We start from the raw sequence: 22,002 nt of genomic DNA, 5'->3' as shown, positions 1-22,002 counted from the left end.
TTTCACCCATAGTACAAAGAAAAAACTATACTTCTCTGAAAATTTTGTGTGTAAGTAAGAGAATGGTAAAGTTGTACAAACTCTACTTTCCAAAAGAGAAAAACACCCTGTTTTATCAAAATAATTGAATGGGTGCTAAATGAAAACTAATGTCTTCAACTATAGTACATACTGAGAAGTGATGATTCATGATTAAAAGAAATCTGTGTGTATTACTGAACTGGGCTGTTCTTTCTGTTGTTCCTGTCATAGTATTTCCCTGCTGCTAAAAGATTGCATTAAAGAGCAATAAGCACTGTCCATCTTAGATCTCTTTAAATACTACTGTTCAGTACTTGATGAAAAGCTTACAAATACCACTCAATTCATTGTCAGTTCTTTCTAATACTATAAAACCAGGAAGCTTTTGAAAGCTATTATTATGATAGGCATTTTACATGTAACCAGGGCTTGAATTTGGACCCAGTCTGGCAATGCCGTATAATAATTTCATATGTTAAAATAAACTACAGATACAGATAGTGTAGAGAGAAAAGAAGTGAACAGAAACAATATTATCCAAGAATGTACAATCAAATATTTCCTATCAATAGTCTGTTAAAACAGGAACAGGTATTATAACATGAAATTTTGTTTTGTAGTTATTATACTGTAGTTAATTGTAGCAGAGTTATATGCTTTTTTTTTTTTTTTTAAAGTAACAGAGCCTGATGGTCAGGACTTTCTTTGTCTTTAAATTTTAAGAATAGAAAAAAGAATCTATGAGCCAGTAGTTGGCAGACCCTGTTAGCAAGGATATAGTGATTTTCACTGTAAATCTCATCTGTAAGGTGTGATTGCTTTTCCAGTTCACACTTAGTGAAGAAAGAATTGGACTAATGCTATACTAAGAACCTTTTCAATTACATAATTGGGATGTTTAATTAAGTGACATGCTTAATATATAAACCCAAAACATTCAGAAATACTCCAGCTGAACTAGATTGTAAACAGACAATGCTCTTATTATAGCAAATAAAAATGTTGGTCCATTTTCATAACTCTTAAAAGAACTATTTAGATTCATTTGAGGGTAGACATGATCTTTGCATTGTTTCTTAAGAACTTTTTGACCTTTTCAATGAGGTACGCTTAGAAGCTTAATGTAAACACATTTATCATTTGTTTCTTAAAATCTAAAGGCATTTCTCACCTACTCTAAGATAATGTCTAAATGCTTTTGACTTTTACTATTTTGACTCATTTCAAGTTTCAGAATGTTCCTTCTCTCATTTCAGAATGTATAACCCTATCTTCATGTTCATGTACCTAGTACTTCTTGGTGCCCAGAGCAATACATCTGGTTTATGCTTAATTCATCTAATGAGAAAATAAATAGGGTAAATTAAACCCTTCCTTGATGTATCACTATAGGGACTTTTTAGATCTGTCAGCATAGCAAATACCAGGAGAGAAAAAATTTCTCTACCAACCAAAATGGACTGTTTTTCCTTTCTTCACTCTGAAAGAGATTTTAATTGATAGAATACAGTTTCTACTAAGACATCCATTTAAGTAAATGATTCCTTCTGATTTCATTTGGTAGCTGCATAATATAATATATCATGTTTTCTTAGACCCAACCAGACTTTTATTTGTCTTCTCACCAGAAGATATCTGAGGTAACTTCTTCCTCCCTTCCTCTATCGCACATTTAAATTGTGATTCCTCATAAGAATATTAGCATTAACAAAATTACATATCTAGCAGGAAATATTTCCTTATGCTTAATGTCAAAATGCTTTTGACTTTTACTATTATTTCCTAAGTTGCTAATGTATGTATATTTTAGAAAGTTATCCAAAGACTTTCAAATCTAATGCTGATTTAGCTTTTTAAGTATTGATAAGTAGCACAATCTCAAAAAATATGTATGGACTTGTTAATCTTTATCTTTTTTTAGTGAATTCCTAGAGTAACTTATAGTAGCTAAAAAATGCAATGAGACAGTAACAAAAGTGATTAAGGAGAAATAAAGGAAATGTGTCACTTAAAATAAACACTTAAAAATGGAGAAGTTCTGCATTTTGAGAATCATTCATTTCTGAACAAGACACGTTGAGCAGTTTACATTAACACATAACTGACACTTGTAGGAAAACTAATTTTCTATTTATTAAAATAATTTAAATTTTTATTAGCCTAAAGTATTTCATTTGGGAAGAGCTTATGTATGTGGATTTTTTGAGACAATATCATTGGCTTATTTGTAATGTTAAAAATGCCTAAGAATGCACCTGTACATTCTTACATATATAATTATTTTTAATTTGTGTTTTTGTACATAGCTTACAGAAGTAGAATGTTCAATTAGTTGTGTGTTACTTGGCTTATCTTTCTACATATCTTATGTCTATGTGCTGTCAATTTTAGATGGCAGTGTCATAGATGGTAGGCCAAAAACTGCTTAACATTTCCTGAACATCACATTACATGTGATTCATATGATATTAGAATGACAGTGATGTGGTTATTTTTATGCCTTAAAAGTTTAATTTTAAGGGAGATACATGCATTTAATATTTAGAAAATGATTATCCACTCATAGCAAAAGGGAAAAAATAAACTCTAAAGAATGAAAAGGTAAAAGAAAAAAAAACTTGCTTAAATTTGTTTATACACTAGATCACTCATAATAGAAACAAGCTATAGGGTAGTAATCTGCATAAGCTGAAATCTGACTCTAAACTTGAAGTGCATGCCTTTATTTATAAAACTTTTCTTAGAAAATGCATTTGTTATTGGTTACACATAAAGTAGTTTTAGTTGTAGTAGATAAGTGAAAACAATATGCTAAAAAGTGTTAAGAGGCTGTTAGAGGAGAGAAGTATGGCAAGTTTCTCACACATAATAAATGTTATAGAGCATACATATCTACAAGTACATATCTATGTGTATATGGCTACCTACATCTATGTAATATCTATTCATCTACTTACCTGTCTGTTTATATAGATTGGCAGACTTTTTAAAGTATAATATGTCTGTCTTTCTCTGTTGCTTGATTCCAGTTTGATTCTTTGTTGTTTGGATACAGTATAAGGTAAATGATTATGGAAAGAAAAGGCATTTTTGTACGTAGATAGTTGTTTACCAAACTGTTTTGTTTTAGCCGTTCTATTTGTTTATAAAAGAACAAACAAATAAGTAAACTGACCATTAAGTATTTAAACAACTAAACAGGTGGGTTACCATTTGGGTAAATTATCTTGACAGCATGTAGTTAATTTCACAATGCCTTGTATTATGATAAATTAAGATACAGTAACTTCTAATATGTCAGTGTGTTTTTTAAAAATCCAGAAATATTTTTGAAAATATCACTTTTGAATTTCTTGCTGTTATAATGTAATTCTTTTCCTTCCACAAAATTATATCTACTTAATTCACATTTCTAGATACCAACATGCAACAGAAAGACATAGCTCTTTTTTTAGTATTAAATATGAATATATTTTTCTTAAGAGAGCACTTAATCTACCCTGAATTTCTTTTCCTTTTTCTTCTAATTTCTTTTTCGTTATTAATTTCTCCTTTCTTTATAGTATAAAATACCAGACTTGAAAATGTTGAGTTGCATTAAAAAGGACTATTAAAATAAATTGTGAACCGTATCTGTTCATCTTTAGTGAATTGTTTTTGCTAGGAAAGAAAGTGATTGCTTTTTCAAAGTTTGCAAATGTGGCAAGTTGACATGCTGCTTAGTACTACAAGTGGTGCCTTCCAGTAGAGTGCCTGCCTGGGAACTTAGCATACACCTCAGGCTTTTACGCAAGGTTTTTCTGTTTACCTCTCTTGCCATCCTTTCCTATCTCTCCACATCCTTTGTCTGTTTCTCTAGGACTGTCTCTGTAGCTTTTCTTACCCTGTATTTTTCTTGCTTCCTCTTTCTCCTGTTTCTTTTTCTCCCTCCTTATTTCCTTTTATTCTTTGACTCTTTAATTCTAAGGCCATTGAGAAGGAAATGGTAGAAAGGAAATGTTAAGCAAAATACTTTTTTTCAGTTTAATGAGTAATCTTTCAGTAATTTTTAGATTTCTAGACTTCCTGGTATAAGTTTAGTTAGCTTGAAATAAAATTTTTAAAGATGAAGCTGTGATTCCTTCTTTGAGAGGATCTATGCAATTATTTGGTAAGATATATATAGTAGATGAGTTACTACATGTACTCATGTAGTAATATGTGTTATTATATGTATTTTCTAGTACTATATATTTTATTTTTATATAAAATTTTAAAGATGGTGATTATGTTTTATGAGTAAGCACATTCTACATACATTCTTTTTATAGCTTTGATAACATATTTATAGGCATATTATTTCCTATTGTTTAACCTCTATTATTTATCTTAATCATATCTTTAAAACATTCCAAAAGGCTTTTTGTTTATAGCACTGTGACTTAAGATGATTCATTATGAAGTATTGAGAACACTGTTTATTATAACTGTTTATTTTTAACTACACTAATAAAAGCTCAAATACCTTAGTATAATACATTAGAGGTGTGGAGCATGAAGATAGAATCTTTATGATGAAATATGATGCATCTAGAAAGCTAGTGTATAACAACAGTGGTACTTAATATTATTATTAAATCATCCGATAATATATCAAATAGTACATACAATTATAGGTCATCGTCACTAAGGAACTTATTCGCGATGACATACAGCTGTGAAATATGTTCACAGACATTGGTTGTGACCGCATTTTCTCTTTTCTCTCTGTCTAGGTACCTGTGTCGGTGGCCATGATGACTCCCCAGGTAATTACCCCTCAGCAAATGCAGCAGATCCTTCAGCAGCAAGTCCTGTCTCCCCAGCAGCTCCAAGCCCTTCTCCAGCAGCAGCAGGCCGTCATGCTGCAGCAGGTAATGTGGGTTACCTGCTTTGGTGTCCTCGCATGGCCGGGGCTATGCCCTCACGGTCACTGCATCATGGGCGTATTTGACAATTTATTCTTCATTTTGAAGGGCCAACGTATCAGCATCTAGAACATAACTGCGGTGCCTTAATTGCTGAGCGGCATAAGAACAGATCCCTTGTCGTTGTTTTTAGATTCACTAAAGTGTAGGGTAAGAGCAGAGAGAGGTGTGATTGTAACATGGAATAAGTCAGTATTTAAATATCCAAATGCTTAGGTACATTGGCTTTGTAGACTTGCCAATAAACCTACAAAGAGACTCCTAGATAATTATTACTTTTAAAACTCCTGAAACTTTAGCACTCTTATTAGTTCGTGTAAGTATGAAATCTGAACTGGCTATTTTGTTACAGTAGGGAAAGTAACATCCCAATTTTCCCCCCCAAAAAATAGGTTCTTTGTTTAGGAAGAAAAAGTATCTCCTTATTAGAATAAAGTTAAACAGCTAAGCCACCAGCCCATAAAATTTATCTTTTTTTAAAAAGTAAGTACATCACGGGACCCCTCAGTGGACTTGATACCATTGACTTTCCTGGAGGTGATGGTGACCACAGGCCAGTCCCTTGTGTTTCTCCCTGGCCTGCTTCTGTGCATCTAACGATTACATTTTCCCAGTCAGAACTGAACAACCTGGTTCTCTATAGCTATGTATTTGGGCTGCATAAATGGTGGGGTATAACCTATTTTTACATGCTATTGGGACTTCGGATGTCATAATTTAGGGTATTTATTTGGTTCTGGCCCTTTAGAATACGGATTTTCTATACTCTTTTATTTAGGGCTTTTTTTATTGGATTCTGGATTGGAAAATTTCAGAGCTGCCTTGGAAAAATGTGTATGCAGATGTCTCCTTAAATCCAATGTGTGTGTGTGTGTGTGTGTGTGTATATATATATAACTTTTGTTCTTGTGAGGCAAGTCTTTAGGGACACTACCGTATGCCAGTGTAGAAGAGTAGGAGATTTGTGATACGTGAAACTTTTGCCTTTATTTATTAAAGTCAAAATGGTTTATTCAGCAACAACTACAAGAGTTTTACAAGAAACAGCAAGAGCAGTTACATCTTCAGCTTTTGCAGCAGCAGCAACAGCAGCAGCAGCAGCAACAGCAGCAGCAGCAACAGCAGCAACAACAGCAGCAGCAACAGCAGCAGCAGCAACAGCAGCAGCAGCAGCAGCAGCAGCAGCCGCAGCCACATCCTGGAAAGCAAGTGAAAGAGGTAGGGACTGGCCCGCTCCTCGCTCCCCGGCACAGGAGAGAGTGAGGTTGGGAAGAGTGTGAGTGCAGCCCGGGGCGGTCTCAGATCTTCCCGTCACGAGGCTTTTGCTGTCAAAGATGCGTCCTCCTGCGTTTTTGCTGAGCCTAGTAACAGTGGCCGCAGCACTACCCTGCTGCCCTCTTTTGTGGCTTGGAACTTGAGAGTTCCCATCCAGTGCTGCTGCCATCTAATGTTCACCAATGCATCCGTGTGCAAAGAGCGAGCGGCGCGCCGAACCAAGTGCCGATTGCCTTGTGTTTACGGAGAGTCCAAGTTGGTGAGGGCACCGTATTTTGTTCTCAGGGCTGCCGCTCAGAGAACATGCATGCAAATTTGACCTATTGTTGGGGGTTGGGGGGGGGGGTTTCGGGGAGAAACTGGTTGAGCACAGATTTCAAAGTCACAGGCCTCTGATTAATGAACTGCTACTGTAGGTTTGGAGTGGCGAGTAGAAAGTTCCAGTGTGATATGCTCATAAATCAAATTGACAAGCCGGCTTCTCGGGCCTCGCTTGCACTTGTCAGCAAACTGCATCAACTATAAACATAATACAAACAAAACATGTTGAAGTAGTTAAATTGATCAGCAGGTATCAGAGCCGTTGTCTTCAAGCTGCCATTATGCAAACGTCCAGGAAACAGTTTTGACCTCCCGAGGCTTTGATTTTGTTTGGATTTGTGAATAGAATTTCAGACAGCCATCAACTACAGAATAGAAATTGCTCCCTTATTTCTCTGGAGGCTTTGGGCAGTCCACATGACTTGCTGCATTATGCAGTCTGTTTTCCAGTGAGCGCATCAGAAGTTCCTTTTCCCCAAACTAAAAGGAAAAGGCCTTCCACAGCAGCTTGTCCCTCCCTGAAGTTTGACTTCCTTCTCGTACCCGCCCGCGTCCAAAGAACTAGGGACCGTTGTCATGCCTCACAAAGTTGGAAGTTATACTTTTCCTTCTAATGAGGGCACTTTTTTGGCCTTGAACATCATTCAGCCTTTAATATATTCCTACAAGAGAGGAGAGGAAGGAAGAGAGAGAGCTCACAGGCCTCTCCTGTGAAGGTTACATCCCAGTTCACTAACAGATCACTAGAGACCACATTCATGGACCTCTGCGGATCAAAGTTATTCCATTGGGGGAAACAGGGGGGGGGGAGGATGTTGTTGAACTTGACTGTTCCTATAAACTGTTACTCTTTTAGCCGAGGTAAATGTACTATCATCTGCAATAAGCCCATTTAAAAAAAAAAAAAAAAAAAGTCTGAGCTTTTGTTATATATTTCTCTAGCCCTTGTCCCATACTCTTAATGCAAGTTCTCTGGTTCTCTGCTGCTGCATAATATTTGAAAGAAAGGCAGCTGAAAATCTAGAACTTGCATGCATGCTGCTCGTGGGAACTCCCGGGGCAGGGAGGGGCTGTGCGTGTCTCTGTGAGGCCGGTGTGCGGCCCGGTTCTGTGCTGTTGACGGGCTGGGTGTCCCGGCAGCAGCAGCAGCAGCAGCAGCAGCAGCAGCAGCAGCAGTTGGCAGCCCAGCAGCTTGTCTTCCAGCAGCAGCTTCTCCAGATGCAACAGCTCCAGCAGCAGCAGCATCTGCTCAGCCTTCAGCGTCAGGGACTCATCTCCATCCCACCTGGCCAGGCGGCGCTTCCTGTCCAATCGCTGCCTCAAGGTACCTGCAAAACGTGTGCACTTCATTTCTAACGTTCCACTTCCTACCGTTTCACGGCCTGCCTAACCGTACACCTTGAGAATTTTGTTTTTATGGCCTTCAGGTTTGTTGTGAAAACACCATTAACAAGGTTGCAGGACACATTTTTTTTTTTTTTTTTGAGACTCAGAAATTTTACCACACCCTGCCTTCGAGTGCTTTGTTAGATAGTAAATGTGCATTTATTAGTCACGTGACAGAAAATTATAAGGGCAACAGAATTCAAGCACTGTTAAACATACACTGAAAATCTGCAGAGAACTGGGTTACTGGTAAGGCTAACAACACTCATTGAACACGAATGAGCTGAGTTTTGTGGACAACCGATCAGAAAAAGAAGTTCCTAATCTTCATGTTGAAACCTCCATGTATAAAAAAAGAGGTTTTATGTATATCTATAGAGCACATTCCTAGTTATGCTGTGTGGGATCCCATCATGGGAAAAGACTGATGCTATTTTCTCTAAAATAATATTACCTATGCATATGTTGAACATTATAGCTTTAAAAAGCTGTCAGCTGTGTTCTTATTTGATTTTTTGAAAAGAAAACTGGGGATGTGCTTTGATAATACAATAACACTATAATAGAATAATAGAACACTAAACAATAATACAATTGTATATATGTACCATTTGACTCTTAGCTTTGGGGAAATGGAAAGAGTTCTAGGTAAATAAAAGAAAAACAATGGTAATAAAATGACTCTGTGCATGCTAAAATTCTCGATACAGGTTATTAGAATCATATATTGATAAATTTCATAAAAGCATATCCTAATTTGCATTAGAATTTTCTTAGAACAAACTTTAATCTCAATGAACTTTAGTTTTAGTTCATTATATTTGTTACATAGGAATCACATTGTAGTAAGAATTGCTGTACATTTTTCTGACTTAAGGATGCACTAAAGAAAATCAATAGCAATTATATATACAAAAAGTACAATTAGGCAAATAAAATGGTTTTTAAAATGCACATAATCATTGCATTGCCACATGAAATTAAAAGTAGTATGGTAAATATTTTTCTCTTTATTTATCAAATTGTTGTCATCTTGGGTTATTTTTCCTAGAATTCACTCTTTCACTTGATTCAAATACTCTAATTCACCGGATCCTCTAATTTACACCTAGAAAATCAAGAAAGTTTAAATAGTAAAGGAAAAGCAAGGCAATAAATCCACTTTCTGTGTCACTCCAAAGAGAATTGGAATAAATCATGGTGTTACCTTAGCAATGAATGTTCTATTAACAAATTATTCTTTAGGAAAATAAGTACAATTTGAGGACAAATGAAGAAATAAGGTTAAAAAAATAAAGAGACATAAATTAATTCAGTGTAAATATGGATGTCTGTGGTAGAAAACTAACTACATTAAAACAGAAGCAAAAGAAATAATTTTATTGATTTTTTTCAGTAACATAAAATCTGTTTTTAAGATCTAAAATCTATGCAAATCTCCTCAGTAGAGCAGCATGATATATCATGATTATGACTAAAACCATTCAAACAGGCATTTCAAGAAAGTTTAAAATAGATGTTCGTAGAAACAAAATGTAATTTATTTGAAATATATTTGTTAAATATGTTTCCAAAATAAGCATACAAAATACCTTTCTGAACAAATAAATGTGTTATCATATAACCATTCTAACAGTTTTCAAATGAACAATTTCTCTTATTTCTGAGCTTTCTTTTGATAGAATTCTCTTGTTCCCTTTTATTTTATTGGTACGCTTCACAAGATAGCTGAGAGATAAACCACACAGGATAGAGAACTTTGAGGAAAAGGAAGTAAATCTGAAAATGTATCTGGGGTTTGAGCAGAAAATTTATATATTAAACAAATAAGATGAAAATCGTTTTCATGTTTTTCAGTGTTTAGATGAGTAAGTGTGAAAACGCTTACTGTGGAGATCCATCAGCCAGACAGCCAGACTGTCAGATAAGCCAGTTACAATAAGAAAAAAAAAAAAAAAAATTCTTCAGAGTGCTGTATGGGATCCCAAAATGAGAGTGTGGGAAAGTGAAGAAATATTTGTTAGATAATGTAAGCCCTGAATCATGTCTGCCTTAGATACTGGTTAACATAAAAAATATTTTAATTATTTTTATTTATAGTTCCCCAGTTCACTTTGATTCAGGCTTTGGTTGGTTGACTGATTAGCCACAGATAAGAGCCATATGAAAACTGAGTAGGATTAATATTCGGTGATAATGTTCTCAGTGCATTCTTGAAAATATGCCATATTTGAAGTATTTATCCCCATGATTCAATACAACTTCCTCGGGCAGCTTTCAAAGTTAAAACTTTTTTCAACTCTATTAAAAATATGTATATGAGAATCAGGTAATTTTGATAAAAGCAGGAGATATACCCACATGTTTGTTTATATTTTAAAATAATGAAATGTATTCTACCATTTCAAAGTAAATTATTTAAAATATGAAGCATTTCAAGTCATCATGAGTATTACTATAATATTGAATTTTAATGCAAAATAGGCAGTTAGATTATCTCTATGCGTATGGAGTGAATGCAGATATACAGAAAGCAAATAAAAAAGTATGGTTTTGTAAATCAATCTCAAATAAAATACTGAATATAAAGCTATTTACTACATAGTAAAGTTTAAATACCAACTAGTAATTATTTGGAAACACATATTCATTGTCTACAGGTTATAAAATAGGAAATCATTGTGCATGTAGTTTAAATTTTGATACGTTTTCTATATAAGATAGAAGTCAGTGTATCCCAGTACACAGTATATTCACAGGTTTACTATGATTACAGGGACTAAAATATATGTGGTAAAAACTCCATTTCATTCCAATGTTTTAGATATTTTTGAACTTATAAAAGTTATTTAAAACATATTTTCATTACCAGTCTGTAAGACCAAACAGGGAGTACTGGCTATGGAGTTGGTACAATTTTTAAAAAAAATATACTTTATTGCTTTTTTACAGAGAGGAAGGGAGAGGGACAGAGAGCTAGAAACATCGATGAGAGAGAAACATCAATCAGCTGCCTCCTGCACACCCCCCACTGGGGATGTGCCCGCAACCAAGGTGCATGCCCTTGACCGGAATCGAACCTGGGACCTTTCAGTCCACAGGCCTACGCTCTATCCACTGAGCCAAACCAGTTTTGGCTGGAGCTGGTATAATTTTGAACTAACACTTTATGGAACTAGAACAGCTTGGAATCAGAGAACTGTTGAATAATAAAGAAAATTAAAATAGTTTGAAATAATCCTATATAATAAAGAGCTAATATGCAAATGGTCATCACACCCTCACGCCTTCACGCCCTCACACTGTCACTCAGACACTCAACACTAGGGAGAGAGGAATGGGGACCAGCCAGGCACAAATGAGCTCATGAGAGAGGAATGGGGACCAGCCAGGCTGCGGCCCCAGAGAGGGACAAGCCGTCTGCCCTGCAGTCCTGGGTGCCAGTGGCTGCACCTGTGCCTGCGGTCTGGGAGAGAGATAAGCTGCCCACCCCGCGGTCCCAGGCACCTGTGGCTATGGCCAGGGCAAAGCCGCCCGCCCACAGTCCCCTGCAGCTGCGGCCGGTCCTGGCGAAGCTGGCCCGAGTCCTGGGTGCCTGCACCCGGCCAGAGGGAGGGAAGCCCAGGTCCCAGGTGCCTGTGACCAGCTGGAAGAGGAAATCCTGGGTCCTGGGTGTGGGGCAAGGCAGAGGCGATTAGGGGTGATCAGGCCAGCAAGGGAGTAGTTAGAGACTATCAGGCCAGTAGGGGAGCAGTTAGGGGCAATCAAGCAGGCAGGCAGAGGTGGTTAGGGGTGATCAGGCAGGCAGGCAGGCGAGCGGTTAGGAGCCAACAGTCCCTGATTATGAGAGGCAGTTGGACATCCCCCAAAGGGTCCTGGATTGGAGATGGTGCAGGCCAGGCTGAAGGACACTCCTCCCCTCCCCACCCCCATGCACACATTTCATGCACCAGGCCTCTAGTCTATAATAATGTCATTTATGCTGAGTTAAGAAGGTGCTAAAGTTTATCTTTGGTATGAGTATTTAGTCAAAATCAGTTATTTGGCTTTGGCTTCATTCTCTGCATATGGAAATATAAATAGCCAAATGCCTAGTTCAACACCATTCTGGCATCCTTGATTTTTTTGGTTAATATGTGATCATGTGCTTGCATAGATCACCAATGCATAATCAGTGTAAAGCACCAGTAATATGAACACTGCATGACATGCAGAGTTACTGTTACCATCACAGGATTCCCTTTCAAATACAAGTAAGTTTCTATTTGTAACTTGGAGGGAAAATATATTTGGGGGTGGGGGGTCAGTTATATGCTGAAACTCTATCAGTGAACAGAGATGTAAATGTACAGAGTACATTTATTATTGCAGGTATAAAGCTTATTTAAGTTCTCTGTGAATACTCTTAATATTATGTATAAAATCTAACATATATTACGAAATACATTGGAAAATATTAAAGTGTGTTGAGTTAGTTTTTGAGAAAATGTAAAAAAGATAGAAAGATGGAGATTAAATGATATCATAAATCTAATTGTTATAGAATTATTTAATGAGCTGGCATACATAATTTCATTTAGGCCATAAGACTTGAAAAAAAACTTCTGTTTGTCAATTCTTTATGTCTTGAAGGAAGACTAAAGAGTGGAATGTCAACTTTGCCACATTAAAATATTTGGATGATGAAAACTGAGAAATTATTGTTTTGTAATAGAATATCAAACTTTAAAAATGCAACCTATGAAAATTGTAATATTAAAATCATAGGAGTAATTTTTAAAATATCAACTATATTCCTATATCCCAGAAGTTCATGTTTTTGTTACTATACTTGCCTTTGGTCTCAGTTTCAGCCAAATAGCGATTTTTATTCCCTATAATTCAGCATTTGGACAAAATGTGTGTTTGGTGCACCCTTCATTAAACATATATTTTAAAGATGGGCATTGTACCTACAGGCTATAATAGGCCCCTAGTCAAATATAAAACAATAATGTGTTAGGTTTGGCACATTACATATGAACAAATAGTTCTCTGAAAGGTAGCCTAGAGGTTGGAATAATGATGGCCTCTGGAGAACTGAGGACCCAGAGGTCAGGGCTGGTGAGGAAATTTAATTTTGAAATATACACTTTTTTGTGATTTAATTATTTTGGTCATGTGTGGACACTCATTTTTCAAAATATAAAATTTAATATGAAAATAAAAATTATGATACTATTTCAGTAACTCAAATTACAAAATATAAAATTGGCTCAATAACATATATGGATGATATAAATACTTATTCCAAAATTTGTTTTTATTACTTCTAATTGTAAGTAACCCTGGAAAATAAGCAGAGTACCAGTAACTAAGTGAATCAAAAATTTACGGTAGACTTACTTTTCATCATAGTGTATGAAATGTTTTAATTTAATATTGAAAACTAGTTACCAGACATAGAAAATGAAAGAACATTGAATGTGAAAGAGCAACTAATGTAATTTTTACCAATAAGCAACACCATTGAAATTTTTAAACCTTGTGTGCCCCAAGGATGTATAATCTATATTATAAAAGGCCCATGGCCTTAACACCGTAACAACCACCAGGAGGTGCATTGAGCACCTCTCGGTCCCTCCCCACTGCCCAGGAGCAGCGGCTCTCATGGCGGGCAGGGCGGGGCGGGTCAGCGAGCTACTAGCAGTGGAGAGCTACGAGTGAACAGCGGGGAGCTACGAGCGGCAGAGGGCTATGAGCGGCAGAGAGGTATGAGCAGTGGAGGGCAGGGCACGAGCTGAGTGGCAATGGACAGGGCAGCCAGCTGAGGCAAGAGGAAGTGAGCTACTCGCACATGATTTTGTGCACGCTGGGCCTCTAGTCTAGATATAAATTATGGCATTTTAATTAATTCTTAGCACAGTGCTTGACACCCAGTTGTTACTCTACAAACTCTGATTTCAAGATTGAACAATTATTATATAACTAGAGCCCTAGTGCATGAAAATCGGACATGGGTGTGGTCCCTATGCCTGACCAGCAATCGAAGTGCAAGCATCTGGTGTGGAAGGGCAGGTCCCAGCTGACCTCTGGGCCGTGGGCAGCACTGGCCCTCAGGCACCCACGCGCCCCCCTCCGCCTGAGTCAGGGTGCCAGAGTCCCCAAGTGGAGATGCAGTGAGCATGACCAGCTCCTGTGTGATCCCATGGGGAGCCCGGCCGGCCCCTGAGGTCTCTGTGGTGTGGCCCAGCTCACCAGGAAGATGCCACGCGGGTGCGGGGCGGGCTCCTCGCTGGCACTCGGCACCTGAGCATAGGGGCTTCCCTGTTGCATGAGCCTTGGCATCCTGGGGGAGGGTAGCAGGGGGAGTAAGAGTGAGCTCAGTGGACACCCCGCATTCTCACCACACTGCCATCCCTGTCATCCCCGGCCCCAGGTAGCCGGCGAGAGGTTGCAGCACATTGCCAATGCCCACCATGTTCCACACCGCCCACTGGTGGTCAGTGCACATCATAGCGAGCAGTTGAACTCCCAATCAAGGGGACAATTTGCATATTAGGCTTTTATTACATAGGATTGCTTTATATGCAGTTTAGTTAGTAATTTATTTCTTGATTAATTCAACTCCTGGAAAAACAAACCTTTTAATGCTTATTTGTAGTACTGGCAGTGAACAAGAACAAGCCCAAGTCATCATAAAAAAGTAGAATAGGGTTTCTGAATTTCATGTGGTCATGAAATTTTTAAATTACATAATTATACAACTTTTTACCACTAGGATGTATACATCCCTGAAATAAGTTATTAAGGAAACTTGAATAATCTTCACTTAAAATTTTAAGTTTATTATTTTATGATGGTCTAATCCAGTGATTCCTAAATTATGCTTCCCAGTACACTAGTGTTCTGGTCGAGTGTACAACTCTCAGTAATATTCTTTGAAGTTGCACTCACTGCAGACATTCAGTGAAGAAAACAGATAAAAATATCTGCCAACGTAAAACTTACATTTCAGTGTAGAAGAAAGGCAACAAATAAATTAATTGAAATAGATAGTGGAAAGTGCTGAGTAGAAAGACATTTAAGGATAGGAAAAAATAAAGCAGCAGTAGGAAATGGGAGGACTTGAACCTGTAGACAGGGTGGCCAGTGAAGAAGTCCTGGGAAGGGGATTCTATTTAATAAAAGAGTAATATACAAATTGATTGTCACTCCAACACACAAGATGGCCGCCCCCATGTGGTCAAAGATGGCTGCCCCCATGTGGACACAAGATGGCCACCACAAGATGGCAGGGGAGGGCAGTTGGGTGAGACCAGGCCTGTAAGGAAGGGCAGTTGGGGGTAATCAGGCCTGCAAGAGAGGGTAGTTAGGGGTGACCAGGCCTGCAGGGGAGGGCAGTTTGGGGGGACTAGGCCTGCAAGGGAGGGCAGTTGGGGGCAACCAGGCCTGCAGGGGAGGGCAGTTGGTGGGGACCAGGCCTACAGGGAAGGGCAGTTGGGGGGGACCGGGCCAGCAGGGGAGGGCAGTTGGGGGAAACCAGGCCAGCAGGGTAGGGCAATTAGGGGTGACCAGGCTGGCAGGGAAGGGCAGTTAGGGGTGACCGGGCCAGCAGGGGAGGGCAGTTAGGGGCAATCAGGCCAGCAGGGGAGTGGTTAGGGAGTGATCAGGTTAGCAGGCAGAAGCAGTTAGGGGCAATCAGGCAGGCAGGCAGGCAAGTGGTTGGGAACCAGTAGTCCTGGATTGTGAGAGGGATGTCCGACTGCCTGATGGGATTGGGCCTAAACAGGCAGTCGGACATCCCTCGAGGGGTCCCAGATTGGAGAGGGTGCAGGCTGGGCTGAGGGACACACACCCACATGCATGAATTTCATGCACCAGGCCTCTAGTATTTGAATAATGACCTAAAACTGTGAGGGAACTCTGTATGTATTAGCTTAGCTTTTCTGTGTCTCAGTGTCCTCATCTTTATTATAATAATATTATATAATAAAAGGCCAATATGCAAATTGTCCTCCTGACTGGGAGTTAGACCAGGAGTTTGACCAGGGTGCGGGGTGTACCAGCCAACCACCTGAGGCCCTGGATGGCCAACCTCCCACATCCCCTCCCCCCAGCTGGCCTGGCCAGATAACCTGCGATCGGAGTGGGCCAGGCCCCACCCATACTGAATTCATGCACTGGGTCTCTAGTAATTAATAATAGTAATAACAACAAAAACCATAGTGCTTGGGGGTATTAGATTAATTACCATGTATGAAGCACTTAGAAAAGCATCTGTAAAATAGACAAAAAACCTAGTTGAAGTCAGAGGGGCTGTATAAACAGAAGCTTCGTTTTGAACTTGTAAGCTTTAAGATATTTGCTAAGTTTATAAAAAGGCAGCCCGCAATCTAAGGAAGGGGCCTGGGCTGGAGATCACTTAATAAACCCTAAGCTTATTCCTGGTATTTAATATTAGAATAAATGAGCCCCATGGATTTTTTATTTTCCTCAAATATATTTGTAAAACACTGAGTTTAAAAAAGAGACTCAAGTGTTCTTTGTGCCTAGACATCTCAGAACTGTTTGACATGCTAACGTGAATCAGGACACTGCTGAGTGTCTAAAACACAGAGACCACCTCTCAGATTGACAGCCCTTAGAAGAGCACTGTTCCAGAGAACACTGTGTGGGGAACGCTGAGCTTGTGCATTACCGACAGATAAATAGCTTAAATTATTTCTTGTAAATCATCAAAACTTGAAAGCTCACAAACTTTCAAAATTGTACAAAATTGAATAGTGGTTCCATTTTCATAGTTTGTAGTCATAGGAAAGAGCCAAGCAAATTGTAGATGTGACAACTTTGTCTCATGAACAATGTGATAGTTTACTTTTAAAAATCCCCCTCTCAAATTACTTGCACTTTGGAATCATCTATGCAGCTTCAAAACTATTGATTCCTTGGTCCTACCACTAGAAATTATGATTTAATTGGGAAGTTTTGAAATATCCCCAAGTGATTCTAATATGCAGATACTTTTGGGAACCACTCCTGCTAACAGGAATCTCTTTTTGGTATGATCTATTCTCTGCCTCTGACCTATAATGTTTAAAAACAATTTCCTCCTTCTTTTAATTAAGAATCATTATTTGGATACTGAATGGTTATTTATTCATCAAATGTTGATGTGCTTGGTATTTATTGCCATATCATTGTGATATCATGCTCATCCCATTGATTTTCAATACAAATGACTAGTATAATGGAAATCTGCTTTTAAAAGTAAGCGGATACTTAGGTTAACTAAATTATTAATAAAATCTAAAAAACAAAATTATTAATAATATCATTCACTAAGATAGTTCCTAAAAGTATCTAAGAGTTCTTTAGCCAAGATATGAAATTTCATTAGCCACTTAATTTGTTAGAATCTAGTATCATTTATAATTCACTAGACATTGGCCTTAGAGAGGAGCAATGCTCATAAATAGTATGCCCTTTAAGAGCCACAGAACCTCCATGTGGAAACCAAGATGTCTTCAAGAACTGTATGAATTTGTTAAAATCAATGATATCAACAACTGATTATTGGACACATGCCAGGCACTGTTCTAGGCACTGGGGATATACTAGTAAAATAAGAAATTCCTATTCTTATACAGCTTAAATTGTAAAGGACGGAGAATGATGATCTCTATATATGTAAAAGGCTAATATGCTAAGTGTCCAACCATCTGATCGGTCGCTATGATGCGCACTGACCACCAGGGTGCAGACACTCAATGCAGGAGCTGCCGAGCTGCAGTGACTTGGCAGCGGCAGTTCTCAGGTGAAGCACCCTGAAACCAGAGAGGAGGGAGCCCAATTCCTCACAGGGCCACGCGATTCCACCTTCACCTGTTGTTGCTGGGGCACTGTCGGGCCGAATCTGGTTTACTGCAAACTTGCGCTTGCGTTCCACACACTATAAGACATCAACTTTGCAGAGACCCTCTCGCACTCCCAGACCCCTCAGGGGATGTCGGAGAGCTGGTTTCAGCCCGATCCCTGCAGGCCAGGCCGAAGGACTCCACCTGCCGAAGGGACCCCGCTCACTCCACAGATGCCAGGGAGGGACCACGGGAGGTTGCCTCCAGGGCATGTCCGGCCAGTTTCACCCAGTTCTGTCCTGCTGGCCACCTTCTAATTAATTTCCTTTCAATGTGTACAAATCCGTGCACTGGGTCACTAGTAAGTTTATAAAAGTAATATAGTTTCAGAGACTGATAAACCTTAAAAAATAGGTAGGGTAAGGTCATAGAGAATAATAGAAAATAGGGTGGAGAGTGGCAGTGGTTGAGTGTGTGGTCAATGACCTTTGAGAGGAGGTGATGCCATGGAACATCTGCAACCAGAGTGGCCCAGGCTGTGGGAACAGCCAGAGCAATAGCTGGTAAGGTGGCAAGTGATACCTTTGAATAGCAGCAGAAGTATAACAGCATGAAATGTAGAGAAAGAGATGAGGTCAGCGAGGTAGGCAAGAGCCAGGTGATAAATGCCAGCACCTCATAAGCCATAGTCAGGTGTTGTTTTTCTAAGCATTCTGGAAAGCCATTGAAGAGTTTGCCTGGGAAGTGATATGGCCTAATTTACATTTAAAGAGATAAATTTTGACTGATATATGAAGAATAAATTATACAAAGGCAAGTTAAAAGCAGGAAGACAGGAAGCTACAGCAGTGGTCCAGGCAAGAGTTGATGGTGAAGCAGAGAGGTGGCAAGTGAGATAGTGTGAGTTTTGATGCTGAAGTGATATAGATGCTATCACACAAAAGGATTTGTTAATGGAGTTTGGACCTTAGGACACCTAACACATAGAGGTAGGTAATCAAAAAGTTACAATCAGTTGCCAAAACCGGTTTGGCTCAGTGGATAGAGCGTCGGCCTGCGGACTGAAGGGTCCCGGGTTCGATTCCGGTCAAGGGCATGTACCTTAGTTGCAGGCACATCCCCAGTGGGGGGTGTGCAAGAGGCAGCTGATTGATATTTCTCTCTCATCGATGTTTCTGACTCTCTATCCCTCTCTCTTCCTCTCTGTAAAAAAATCAATAAAATATTTAAAAAACAAAAACAAAAAGTTACAATCAGAAAAGTTTTATAATCCATGGTTGAAGCTATAATTAAAGCTATAATTAATGATCATTATATAGAAATTATTTTTTATGTAATAGAAACACCTAACTTTATTAAGCCACTAGAAGCCCAGTGCACAAAATTCGTGCATGGGGGAGGGGGTTGTGTCTCTCAGGCCAGCCTGCACCCTCTCCAATCTGGGACTCCTCAAGGGATGTCCAACTGCCCGTTTAGGCCCGATCCCATCGGGCAGTCGGACATCCCTCTCACAATCCAGGACTACTGGTTCCCAACCACTTGCCTGCCTGCCTGCCTGCCTGCTTGATTGCCCCTAACCGGTTCTGCCTGCCAGCCTGATCACCCTCTAACCACTCCCCTGCCAGCCTGATCGACACCTAACTACTCCCCTGCCGGCCCGATTGCCCCTAACTGCCCTCCCCTACCAGCCTGGTCACCTCTAACTGCCCTCCCCTGCAGCCTGGTCACCCCCACTGCCCTCCCCTGCAGCCTGGTCATCCCCACTGCCCTCCCCTGTAGGCCTTGTCCCTCCCAACTGCCCTCCCCTGCCAGCCCAGTCACCCCTAACTGCCTTTCCCTGCCAACCTGGTCCCCCCCAAATGTCCTCCCCTGCAGGCCTGGTCCCCCCCAACTGTCCTCCTCTACAGTCCTGATCCCCCCCAACTGCCCTACCCTGCAGGCCTGATCCCCCCAACTGCCCTCCCCTGCAGGCCTGGGTCCCCCCAACTGCCCTCCTCTGCTGGCCCAATCACCCCTAACTGCCCTCCCCTGCAGGCCTGGTCCCCCCCAACTGCCCTCCTCTAAATCACCCCTAACTGCCCTCCCCTGCAGGCCTGGTCTCCCCCAACTGTCTTCCCCTGCTGGTCATCTTGTGGTGGCCATCTTGTGTCCACATGGGGTGGCCATCTTATATGTTGGAGTGATGGTCAATTTGCATATTACCTTTTTATTATATAGGATTCTTTTTTAATAGAAGAAAACTGGTATTTTTTAACAACTTTGGAAATCTGAATTATCCTATTTTTTCTTTACTCTTTCAATCATGAGAATCCAGAATCACCAAAATAATAACTTTCAGTAAAACTTGTAGTGATGGGCATAAACAATTTAAGATTGCCACTGTATGAGTAATTTAACCAGAAGTTATGGCTGGAGCTGTGAGAATTCTTCTGTTACTTTGGTCTACTTACCACTATGTCTAGATCGATGGTTCTTCCACCTGCAGGTGTGAGAGGCCTAACTCTTCTCTCCATCCTATTCTGTTATCTTTCTCCATTCTCCCTACCTTTTCCATCCCACTCATGCCCACATACCTCTTGGTCACTCACCATCACTGTATCATCCGATGTACACGCTTTTTGGGTTGTGGGAGTGGGGAAATGGTTTGATTAGCACTTCCATTTTTCTATTAGACATTGTAGATAAACATAGTAAAAACAAACAAAGAATTAGGAGTCACAGACCATTAGGTTTAAATTCTGTCCACTTAGTGATTTAGGCAACGTATTTCATTGATACAAGCCTCTACCTCCTCATCTGTAAAATGTAATGATTTCTAACTTTCAATGTGGTTAATTGTGATTATGAATGTAAAGCACTAAAATACAGTTGATACTTAATAAACAATAGCAGGTATAATGACAACTACCTTTTCCCAGAAATTTTCATATATTTAATATAATATTTTAAGAGCAAAGACATTCAAGTCAGGCTACCTTATACTGCATATAAGATTTGTGGCTTTGTATATACTTTTGAACCTTGCTTCTACTTTGTTTCCTTATCCATAATTGGTTAAAATAAAAAATATCAGGGTAAAGGAAGTCAAATATATGGTGACAGAAGGAGATTTGACTTTGGATGGTAAACACACAATGAAAAATACACATGATGTATCATAGAACTGTACACTTGAAACCTATATAATTTTGATAACCAAAGTCACTCCAATAAATTTAATGAAGAAATGTTTGAAAAAATATCAACTGTATTGGATTGTAGTGAGGATTAAAGAGCATCTCTATATATAAAGCCTAAGTGACCAGACGACCAGACGACCGGCCAGTAGCCATGACATGCACTGACCACCTGGGGGCAAGATGCTCAATGCAGGAGCTGCCCCCTGGTGGTCAGTGCGCTCCCACAGTGGGAGCACTGCTCAGTTGACAAATGGGCACCAGCAGGGCTCACAGCTGGCGAGTGCAGCTGAGGTGGCAGGAGCCTCTCTGGCAGACACTCCCCCTGTGCACCTGAGCAGTGGTGGCAGGGGCAGCGGGGCTGGGATGAGCAGGAGCTGTGCGGCACCCAGCCCTGGCTCAGGCTCCTCCCCGGCCGCCTGCTGCTTCCTGCACTACTTCGTGCTGTGCAGGACTGACATGGACAGAGGGCTGGAGCCCCACAAGCTTGTGGGTAAGGCTGGTTTTCAGTGGCAATGAAGGTCCACTGATCCCCACAGGCCAGGGCGAGGGACCCCACTGATGCACGGATCTGTGCACCGGGCCTCTAGTAAGGTTTATAAAGACTAGGTGAAAGCACAGTACTTGGAACATATAAGTATTATTTTATAAGTTAAATATTATAAACAATAGTGTTTCAATTACTTGTTTGAAAATTATAGATAAGAGTGCAAGGATTGTGCCTAGGTCTTATATTTTCATTCTTCATAAATTAGGTTAGTTTGTATAATCTTAACCAGGGAGTTGTTACAATGAGTAGTGGATTTATTCTACCAGTCATAAAGTAAAGGAGACGTTTAGATATTATCTGCTTAATTGATTCATATAATAAGCATATTGTCTTATTCAGGACTTCAAAATGATAATTATCAAATATAGTTTTAATAGAGGCCCGGTGCATAAAATTCGTGCATAGGGGTGAGTGTCCCTCAGCCCAGCCTGCACCCTCTCCAATCTGGGACCCCTTGAGGGATGTCCGACTGCCCGTTTAGGCCCAGCGGG

At 39.7% G+C, this 22,002-nt stretch overlaps 1 protein-coding gene across 1 annotated transcript in view; it reads left to right on the top strand.

The window, feature by feature from the left end:
* The window catches only part of FOXP2 (forkhead box P2), a 579,029-nt gene that overhangs the window by 506,114 nt on the left and 50,913 nt on the right, over positions 1-22,002 (top strand). The window contains exons 7-9 of the mRNA XM_054725917.1: positions 4,776-4,913; positions 5,985-6,185; positions 7,710-7,887. Of these exons, the coding sequence (XP_054581892.1) occupies positions 4,776-4,913; positions 5,985-6,185; positions 7,710-7,887 (517 nt within the window). The remainder of the gene's footprint in view (positions 1-4,775; positions 4,914-5,984; positions 6,186-7,709; positions 7,888-22,002) is intronic.

This window comes from Eptesicus fuscus, chromosome 14 (assembly GCF_027574615.1).
Source record: "Eptesicus fuscus isolate TK198812 chromosome 14, DD_ASM_mEF_20220401, whole genome shotgun sequence".
NCBI lineage: Eukaryota > Metazoa > Chordata > Mammalia > Chiroptera > Vespertilionidae > Eptesicus > Eptesicus fuscus.
The sequence above is the reverse complement of the archived record's forward strand: the minus strand, read 5'-3'. Positions and strand labels throughout refer to the sequence as shown.